At 37.2% G+C, this 11208-nt stretch overlaps 1 protein-coding gene across 3 annotated transcripts in view; it reads right to left on the reverse strand.

Annotated features, from left to right (window-relative positions):
• Positions 1–882: 882 nt before the first annotated feature.
• ANAPC10 (anaphase promoting complex subunit 10) overlaps positions 883–11208 on the reverse strand; it is a 42685-nt gene continuing 32359 nt past the window's right edge. For 2 of the 3 annotated variants that reach the window (XM_035899166.1, XM_009643633.2), the window contains exon 5: positions 883–1228. In XM_035899166.1, coding sequence (XP_035755059.1) covers positions 998–1228 — 231 coding nt within the window. In that variant the 3' untranslated portion in view covers positions 883–997. Of the gene's footprint in view, positions 1229–5620; positions 5720–11208 lie in introns of all 3 variants that reach the window. The other variant, XR_004842627.1, reaches the window with a different exon arrangement.

Consider the following 11208-nt stretch of genomic DNA (forward strand, 5'->3'; position numbering starts at 1 on the left):
ACATGTTAAAGGCACTCCATGCTACGGGCGTGAGGTTGACCTTCTGTTACACACTTGGGCTCTCGGTACTTTAGAAGGTGCGTTGGACCTTCAGATTCATTCCTACTGTTATTGTATGATGTTGGAGCATTGCTATCTCTCCTCCTGTTTTGAACAGCTATCACACTTAAATGATCTATACTCAGTATACCTATATTAATGTATCTACTATAACGAGTAATTTGGAAAGTTTCTGTTTTCTTCATGTCATCACCATCTTCATTTCATTATCAGTCACTGGAATAGGCTCCCTAGGGAAGTGGTCACAGCACCAAGCCCGTCAGAGTTCAGGGAACACCTGGACAATGCTCTTAGTCATATTGTTGAGGCTGCAGGTAGTCCTGCAAGGAGCAGGGAGTTGGACTCTATGATCGTCATGGGTCCCTTTCAACTTGAGATATTCTATGATCTACTTCACAGTTATGAAGAAGGCTAAATCCATGCAGACAGTCATTAAGCAGGAAAAAAAGTACACAGAAGACAGTACAACACATTAACATAAGCAATGACAGGAAAATGCTACTGGTAATGTCTTTAAACCATATTCAAGAAGAATGCTCTTTAAGAAGAGGAACTTTTAGGTAAAGGAATGAACAGTAACACTATAAAACAAACTATTTCCATGCATGATCATTATGGGAAGAAACCACCCAAAAAAAAGAACTATATTATATCAAATCAATTCTTGATTCCCAGTCACAAATACATTCTGTTAAAGTGCCCAGGTTTTTTTCTTCTCAGATAGTGCAAGAGCACTCAAAGATCCCAAGCAAAAGTAATGCAAAATTACAGGCTACAATGTACTGTAACACAAGAGTAACTTTATTTCAAAATCATACAAATTATAAACATAAAGATGTAGTTACACTGAAATAAACCCTTCTCTTCAAGTATTGGAATACTTAAGCAACAACGCTGCCATCAAAAAAATGCTTTTATTATTTCTTATTAAGAAATTTTATCTTATGGAGCGATACATCATGAAATCAATTGTTGTACATCTAGGAAATTTACCAATAGAGCTCTCTTCCACCGGGGTGTACACTTTGATTTGTCTCATATGAGTGTCTCTTCCATTCTGGTGATTAGCTAGAACAGCAATCTGAATCATAAATGTGCGAATAGGCTTCTTATGAGTGTCTGTTAAAGGAACGTGAATCCAGCCGCTTGGTTCCACTAATTCAAGTTGCTGCCAAAAACAAGACAAAAAAGCAAAACGTTCAGAAACAGTTAACATACTCGATATAAATTATCACATACTAAACCTGGCTAATAGACCAGAGTCTTGTAAATCAGATTTTAGTCACTTTTTCAAATGAATTTGAAATAGTACAGTTGAACACTCATAGCTAATTTACTGCTGGTGTAGTTGGATACAAATTAATTCGTTTGACTACAGTTGTGTTTGCTTTTGCCTTTCAGAATCTACCCCTCATTTTGTGCCTTAACCTTAAAATAAAAATCAATACAAAAAATAAAGACTTGAGTATAAATTCAAGAAAGTCAAAGCAGTACTATTTGGGTCTTTTTACTGAAGTACACTGCTCAAAGATAACAGAAAAGAGGCATCTTGACGTTAAATTGTTTTATCTAGGTACTCTGAACTAAAATACGCTAGAACGACTTACATAGGAAACTAAATCATCCACCTAAAGTCTGGGTTTTCATAAATTCCTTAGATTATTAGGAGGACTAGGGAGGAGGAAAAGGAAGCTGACAGAGGAAAAAATACAGGATAACTCACAGACTTCATTTCACCTATGTGTCAAGACAGATGCCTGGCCAATAAATAATTGCTGCACCGCCATTTAATCATATTCTAAGGTCCATTTTGACTTGGCTTTTATACAACAAACCAAGTGTAATATGATTTTATTTTTCCTTTTTAATTTTAATCCTACAGAAACCAATGTCAAAACAAGCAAAGAATTGCATTTTGTTAACTAACCCACATCACTGACACATCAGCATGCTGAAATCAAGATAGATGCTAGGCAGCAGTGTGGTAACAGCTTTTGTTTAAAGCTAGTTGCCCAACTTCAAAGCACAGCTCAAAACACATATGGAAGAGCACACAAATAAGCAGAAGTCTGAGGGGGGGGGAACACAACAAAACCCAAACCAGTTGGCCACAAGCAAGTGGACTTCACACAGCTAAGCAAGTAAGACTGCTGTTCTTAGCAGCAGAGTTCCTCTAAGCAAGATCTATGCTCTGAGCAGCTCAAAAGTCTCATCTTTCTCCTGAAAATACTGCATGACAAACATCATGTCAAATGCCTTGCCTTTGCTGAAGCTTTCAAAAGACCAGTCTGAAATCTACTGTTTCAGTGGCAGCAAACACCCTGAGGGAATGACCCAAGAAACAAGTAAAAAAAAAGTTGGATAACTACTTTAACTTTAAAGACACAAAAAAAGCTCTCACGTCTCCACCTTAAAAAAAAAAAAAAAAAAAAAAAAAAAAAAAAAAAAAAAACCCCCACAACCCAAAACTCTCCATTGTTGTAGGCTCTCCAACAAATAATTTCCAAAGTATTAAATTCACTAAACCTTAGCAACAAAACTTTTCACTCCAGGAGCTAGACACTTCCACAAAGACACATTCACTTTTTTTGTTGTAACCCTGTCCCTTACAAAAAACCTACAAAGTCTTTTGTTTGCTTAGGAAATTTCAGGTAACAGTTGGCTTCAAGTGATAAAAAAAAAAATGAAGTACTGTTGAAGCAGCTTTACAAAGGAGAAATTTATCACAGTGAGGTAGTAGTCAATGGTTTGAGCAAGCATGCTTTCCATCTCCACAGTGAGCAGAAAGGATGAGGATCCCAGTAATACTTTGTTCAATGAGTACTAAGGTAAAGTAGCTATGATTTAGAAGAGAATGAAAAGGTTATTGCTAATTAAACTTACCCTTTAATATTATTCTCACAGTTTACAAATTTTCACTGCTGATTCAAAGTAGAAAAATTAAGTTTCAGAGCTATGGTATTGGGATTTTTATGTTTGGATCAGTATGAAATGGATTAATACAGTTAAAAAAAATGTACCACTTTCTATAGGTTGACATCTTTGGTTTCAGACAGATCCAATATACTTCAGGTTTGCATGCTTTATTGGGAAAGAAATAGCAAAGTGAAGTAACAACTCCACCTCCAGAACCAAGAGAGCTACCACGGGATCGGCAAAATTGGACTATTTGTACAAAAGGAAGTTGGATGCTTATTAAATTCAAAGAGAAAGTCACATCTTTTACTTTAAGAGAATTATTAGGGTCATAAAGGTAAGCATTGGAAAGTTAGAGTTGCAAAGGTAATTTTACTAATGTAATAATATACCTGTATCTTATTACATAAATAAACTTTTGATTACATATTTATCAATGCTTTGTTTCATCCCTGCTCAACGGGAGGTGGTTATCTGCTTTATTTATAACATGCTATTTTTCAGTCCTACTACAAAGGCAACCAATTTCTTCACAAGCCTTTCTACAGATGGGACAAGTAATTTCTACATCTGTAAAACAGGCAACTGAGACATTAGGTTAATTAGATTCAAATATTCCCTAGTTCCAGATGTCAAATTTCACATACTTTGAACCAGATTTCTACTGTCCCTAGTAGCATACAGTCTTTTCCATGAGGTTTAGCTCCCACTGAGTTCACTTGCAATTATAAGTGTCTGCTTTTCTGCAAATTGATAAGAGTTCTCAAACCAGACGCTAGAACACACAGCATGAGCAGCCAACTAGGAACAGTTGTTTGAGTGCATCATGTACAAACACCATGACTAAGCACAGATTCCACGCAATTCATCAAGCAGCATTCAATTGCCTTAGCCACAAAGCCTTTTTTTTCATTCCTGAAATCTCTGCTTCACTTACTCCACATGTTCCAACTTCTGTAACAGATGAATACACATCCTTTACTGTACAAATCCTAGACTCATCCTCAGAATAGATCCCTTTCCCCATTCCAATCAAATAGTTGCCTCTTGGACAAAGCATGTGACACTTGTGATGAAGTTGGAGGCTGTACTACAATGTATTAAGTGCAAGAGGCCTGAGTTAGACTTAAACATTTGAAAAAAGTCAGCTTTTGATTTTTGCCCTCTAAATACCATCACCATACTGTGACTTTTTTGAATCTAACTTTTTTTAAATTGATGCCTACATAGTTCATTAAAGTGATTAAAATGGTGAGACCCACTCAACTACTGAAGTTTAAATACAACAAAACCTAATGATTATTATCTGAACATCCACTAGAATAAGAAGTAATATTTTGCCAGTATGATACACACATTTTCTGTGACCAAAGGAATGGTACAAACCAGAAACACACACACACTCCTAAATACTTCTCCTCCAAGGCTGTCATGCTCTTTCAGATGAGTGAGACCATTTCTTTTTCCAGAGGGCACAGGTCCTTCACCAGGGAGAAGGAGTAGGACATGGGAAAAGGCGGTGGTGGTACAAGACAAAATGCTGCCCACTCTTCGTTCAATGTCAGCACTCAGATCCAGCCGTTACAATTCCTAGCAGAAGTGGGATGAAATATGCAGTTCTACTCTGCCTGGAGCATTCCCAGTGTGAACAGAATCTAAAGGAAACTTACTGTGAAGTTTTAAGAAATTCCTATTAAGCCCATGCAAATGGCAATCTTTCAAAGCCTTGTAAACCGGTCTGGAAATTTGGGTGGATTTTTACAGGGAGGCAAAAGGCACATCCTCAACACAAAGGCTGAACTATTGCCAAATTTCAAATCCCTGCTTCAGAGCTTGGGGGCACTGGACCATCAAAGGAGGACACCAGAATATTCTCACACAAGCAAAATAGCATACTTTTCACTAGCCTTATTCTTGGAACAGAACTGCTTTGGGGGAAACTTTCAAAAAAAAATTCAGCCCAAAGCAGACATCTGGCATGGAAAAAATCTGTCTGAACTGAACTTTGGCAAAAGTTATAAAGTAACTAAGAGTTAAGCCTTTAAAATGGAAAGGGTCACACAGCCTTAAGTACAGGTGGCACTAGCAGCTCTACCTATAGTAAATATTATACTTTAAATCCACTTCAGTTGACTTTGCTGTCAACCCTGTTCTTTAAAAGCACTAGCCACTGTATATACATACATATATGTGTGTGTGTGTGTATATATATATATATATATGTCTCACCCCAACTCTACAGTGTAAGTCCACTATGAGATTAAGTTTCCTCCTGTATTTTTTCCTCCTACGTAGGTCATTAAGAATCAGTCACAATTAACTGGCTTCCAGGAAAGTTAAAAATCAGCTCTATTATTATTTACCTGAGTGAAATTAAAAACTGGAAGTTTCTTTCAGTTTTATGTTTTACAGGAAAATATTCAAAAAGGGAAACAAAGGAAAGAATCAATGCACATTCAATATTAATAATTCAGGACAGTTCCTGGGGCTCTAGACTAATCTTACATACAATACACCAAAGGCCTAGGGTTTGGGCTTTTTTAAAATTTGCTTCTAATACTATAATTTTTGTGACAATTGGTAAACAAGAAGAGCATAAAAGTCAAAATAAAGGGATAAAAATTAAAATGGAAAAATCACTCACCTGTCCTTTGCTGCTGTTACATACTCTTATCTATCTCTTCTCCTGCTTTTTCTCCATTGCTTTCTTATTTTTCCTGTCCTCTGCGTGCTACAGCTTTACCTACGGACATATACTCCCACTCCAGTAATCCATGTTATTTTGAAAGTTGAAGCAGAAATAGTGTTCTCAACAGAAATCTCCTCCCCAGCCAATTTAATAGCCCTGTTTCTTCACTTTATTGTATTGTCCAGAGGGTCTACAGAATTCTGTACACATGTGGCAGGGCTACTATTGCAACTCAAGGGTGTTCTACCATAGAAGATGCAAACCACATAACAAAATAAAAGTTTAAGAAAAAAAAAAAAAAAAAAATCAAGGCCAAAACAACCAGAGGCTTCAGAAAGATGACTGAGCACAAGACCAGAGCTTTTAAGAGGAAGCTTGTTCTATACTGGTATTGCTGGCCTCCTTACAGTATAGGAAATTATTTATCCAAAGCAGGTTTTTCTATTGTACTTAATCCTACCTAATTTGAATATTGACCTCTTTTCCATACTCAGTGATATTCTGCTTAAATTCTGTGGTGTCTTCAAAGTGACATAAAACTCAAACTGCTACTTCTGCTAGGCTTATAAACCCAACTCAAATTGTTTGCTATATTTACAGTAGGTTAACATCCTTGAGAAAATACATTAATTTCATTGCCCTATGAAGATATATTTTGTGAAGATACAGAAAGGAAAAAAAACCACTGTAAGTAGTTTCATATTCAAGGTCATTACAAACACATCCCAGAATGTATGCTAGACAGGGCTCCCAGATTTCAGGGGAATACGTTTTTCTGTGCATATATAGGAAGAAAAAGCAGTTTGTTTTCTCCCCTGGAGAAAAAAATCCTCTTCTGCACACATGTACTGACAGAAAGATGAGAATTACTGCTACCATCACAGCTTCATCATGGCACATGATTCTGAGATGTTGCTACCTCATCACATTTCCATTTAATCATCTGTACTACTAGATTCAAATGGCAACACATATTTCTAGTGGCTGCTCTAAAATAGGCTGTGAAACTAAACAACATTTGATTTTACTCCTATTTTTCTCATAAAACCGTTAAAGGTGCTTCTTTTTGGTTTAGTGACTTAGCCACCTTTGAAATTAAAAGTAGTGGCTAGACTCTTCTTCACAAATATAATTTTGCTTTTCTATGTGCTTAACTAGTTCTTACCATACAGTTATATAAAAAAAACCTAAGCTTTTCAAAGCAGGTGTTCTCAATAAATAATGTATTCTTCCAAGCAGAAGATTATAAAACTAAGTTCCAGAGGAAATAAATGTTATTTTCAAAAATGAAGTATTTATCGGTGTACAGACTTTCTGCAAGCTGAGTGATCAAATATGAGAAAGGCTTTTCCCTGTTTAACCATTGGATTTTTTACAGCTATCCAAATGTTTTCACAACAACTGGCAAGAAAAAAGAAGGACAGCTAAATTTCCAAAATCCTCCTTCCATAACTGCCATGTCCTACCATAGAGCTACCAGTATCCAGAATCAGTAGACTTCTGCATAATTCCAAGTATTGGAACTGTCAACACATGAAGTAGCAGAGCTTGGGCTTCAGCCATCACTTCACTTAGGAAGGAAGAGAACCAGTTAATAGCAGTGATGCACCAGTTCCAGCAGAAAAATGAAGCATGTCCAAAAGAAACTTTGCAAGTTCCAAGTGAGTCAAAGGAGGGACACCACATTAGCAGCTTAACAAGAAACACAGAAACATGCTCAAAGGACCCACTGTGAAAAGCACACTTCTTTGCTCTAACGAAGCAACGACCACCTAAGGAGGTGGCTCTGTGGTCTTAATCAGTCACCTACTTAAACAGTCAAGAAATCTAACTTCAGTCCATTAGGTAAGAGAAGTTTTCCATTCTTCCAAATAGCAGTTCCTGAAGAGTCTAGAGGAACACAGTCCATCCCTCAGGAAGATTCAACTATGGATTTGGACAGACAGGAGACTAGTTGCAGAATAAGCTGTATTAGACAGTAAAACCTGAGAATACTAAAAATTCCTATCATATATAAGCTTTCTGTTCAAACGAGCTGAAAGCAATAACTTTTGGGAAGACTGAAGGTTGAGAAAGAGAAGGGTCAAAAAGATCCTTGCAAAGTTTTATGGAACGTCCTGCTTCAGACTGTTCTGCTCCAGATTAAAATAGTAAAAATTAACCAATGCCCAGGTGTTAGAAAGTTGTATCTGATTAAAATAAAGACAACTAAACACACAAGCCAAGCTAGAATGAGTAAGTAAACTTTACCGATATCAATTACCAAAATAAGTATTTGTCACAGAATATGTATCTGAGCCTAGAAGTAGCACAGAAGTTAACCAGACCACAGAGACTCTGAAAATATACCAGAGAAGTGCTCCATCAGCTCAACATAACAGAGGAACACTGTGAAAAATTACAAAATGTATTAGGCCAAATTTTCATGAATGCACTAACTTTGACTTTGTTTTGCACAGATCAGTTTTCAACACATCTTGCAGAGTTTCTCTCAGAATCATTTGTACTGATATAAATAATCAAATGCAATTAAGCTGTAAGTGATTGTATATATGTCCAGAGTCACCCATAGCGTGTCTTCATTTCACTCATTCCTGAACTGTTGAATGAAGTGGTAAGAAGCCTTGCAAAAATTAAATATTCTTTAGGAAATGTTCTGTAAAGCGACACTTCTGCTTTATTATGTCAAGCAAAAGAAGGCCACCATCATCTTGAGGATCTTTCACTGTGAACTCCTGGTAAAAGGCAGACATCTAAAAACTAGAATTACAGCCTCTGATGGGGAAGGAAACGTCTAAGACATGTTAGCCACTATGAGGATCTCATCCTTTACAATATGATTGGCCAAGTTCTAAATACACTTGATAAGTTGTGAACAAGCAACCGACTGTGGTGCAGAAAGGATGCAAGCCACAGAAGATTTTTTTGTTTAAAAAAAAAAACAAAACCAAAACACGTGGTAAGTAGCATAAAAACATTAAATTGGAGACTAGCGTAATGCTTGGAACTAAAAATATAATGCTTCTACACAGGTATCCTTGAAAACTTGCAAGTAGTCTTTACATGAGGATGGATGGAGATCTGCACACAGATCACTGATACAATGCAAAAACCATATTGACAAACCTGTCTGAAGTCTGATCCAAAATTTATTCAAACCATGCTCCCCCTCTCTCCCCCAGCTCATTGCCATTATTACCAACCTGAGCATCTGTATGAGTTTGTCATGGCTATCCAACAGAACCGCCAGTGGGCATCCCCTTTGGACATCACCACAGGGATACAAGAATATGTTTGAAGAACTGGAATTCCTAAAAACAGTATCATGTATAAATCCCATACTGCCTAGTGGTCCCATACATAAAAAATAATCTTGATCCATTCTCACGTTCTTAAGATTTTAATACCTAAACTCCTATGGTTTCTTAAAACTATGCAGATTCAATCATAACAGCTAAACCACTACACCTCCAAGAATCACAGTTACTGTAAGTAAATAGCTACTCTACAAAAATGCATTGAAAGGTTCCTATTGTGGGTAACCACCAAGCCTTGCATGGTGGGCCAAGGATTAGCATCTATGATGCTCAAATAGAGATCCTTATATTGCCTTTCCAAACTTCACATTTGGATTACATAAGCAGCACAATATATTGGACAATGTCAGTGGGGTATATCACATTTCCACCTTGTAAACCAAAGAAACATGCTTGCTTCTGAACTAAGCAGATGATGTCAACTGAGCTGTGACGTAACCTAAATTTCATTTAGCAGAAGTGATTCACCAGCCAACTCATTAAATGGTTTCATTGACAGGTCCATTGACAGGTCCTCTTTAGAATGAAGTGTCCTGATTAGAATTTCCCTATACAGTAAAAAAGCAAGGATTCTGCTGAGAAAAGAATGCAATCTCTTCCCAGATGTACTTCATCGATTCAGACAAAATATCAATACTACAACAGGAATAATCATAAGAATAATACAGCATTGAAATTTAATCCATGAAATGTTAAACAGGGGAAGTCAGGTTTTGCATTATTATTATTATTATTGCCCTCATAGTTTGTCTTTGAAATCTTCTGAAATCAGACGAGGAGCGTGTAAGAGGACAACAATTAAGCCTTACATATGAGGAGAGTCTCTGGTTAGTAAGTATGCATGCAAGACTATTGTCAAATAGGAGAAAATGAGGTACAATTGCACATGCTGTGGAACACCAGGAGTTTTATAACATGGCCTCACAGGAAAAACAGTTGGTTCAAAAGTATCAAGTGATAAAGAATCACCTGAATTGCAAGTGATAAGGTACTGATGCCTGCAAAAGGGTCAAGGCTGTGCTGAACTGCTGGCATAAAAAGCTCCTGACAGATGAAGCCCCTTTGGTGGAAGTCCCAGCAGCTGATGCACCGATGGCCCGGACACGTGCTGAGGGGCCCCTGTCCGTGGTACTTAAGCAGCCACCACCCTGCCCATCACTCTCACACTCCTGCATCTGCTCACCACACTTGCCGGTAACATTTGTACGGTCAGGTACATGCAGCCTGAGACACAAATAGATAGCCTGCCAAATGCTCGGCTACTGTGGATTTGTCAGCTAAAACCGTCTCAACTGTAATTTCAGAAAATATGGTCTGCTTAATTCTGTGTGGCAGAAAAAGAGCAAGCAAAAGGAAAGAGAAAAAGAAAAAATAGACAATAATCTTTGAATACTTCATCCTCTAGAATTTGGCTGAAAATAACTCCTCATTCTAGAAAATGTATCTGCAGAAACCATCAGGAATTTGTTACAGATTGTTTGCTACAAAAGCCTCTCTGGAAAGAAAGGAATACTGTTCTCACATTTGTTGTGCCATATACTTTTTTTTTTTTTAATATGTTCTGTGAGAGACTATGCATAGGCAGCTCAAAAGTCATTACAAAAATGTATGTCTCAGGATGTACATAATGTTTCAGAGAAGGCCAAAAATGTTAAATAGGCTTGGACGCTTTGCTTTCGAGTGCCCCATCTTTAAAATTCTAATTTGTTTGGGTGAGCAAGGTCACTTGAACTTTTACATAATACGAGTTTATGCTTGACACAGCCATAAATTAAACGTCATTAGAGAAGGACTGTCTGTGTATGTTTTAAGTGGCAGTAATCCTATCCACTGGAACTTAAGAAAAATACAAAAACCTTCTTTTAAAAAGCAGAGTGATCAAATCAGCAAATAGAGAGTGACAACGCAGTCTAGCATGGAGTTTTCTATGTGCATGTATGGAAATAAGGCCTAAAACTCCAAAGCAAACCTTCAACCCACAGCAGGAAGTCATCTAAGTTTAGTTTGGTTTCAGCTAAAACAGATTCCATCTGAACAGGAACCTGTTGCTCCAGAAGAAACACACTGTCTTCAACTGAAGTCAGTCATAACAGCTGTGAAATTTTGGATCTCTGATTTAATGAAAAATGGTTTTCATAATTCATTTAAGGATCAGTCAAGAGCAGAGGAAGGGAAGGCAAACATATCCTAAGCTCATTAACATTCTCCTGCTGGGACCTACATCTC

The sequence above is a fragment of the Egretta garzetta genome, unplaced genomic scaffold, assembly GCF_000687185.1.
Source record: "Egretta garzetta isolate BGI_Z169 unplaced genomic scaffold, ASM68718v1 scaffold258, whole genome shotgun sequence".
In the NCBI taxonomy this organism is placed as follows: Eukaryota; Metazoa; Chordata; class Aves; order Pelecaniformes; family Ardeidae; genus Egretta; species Egretta garzetta.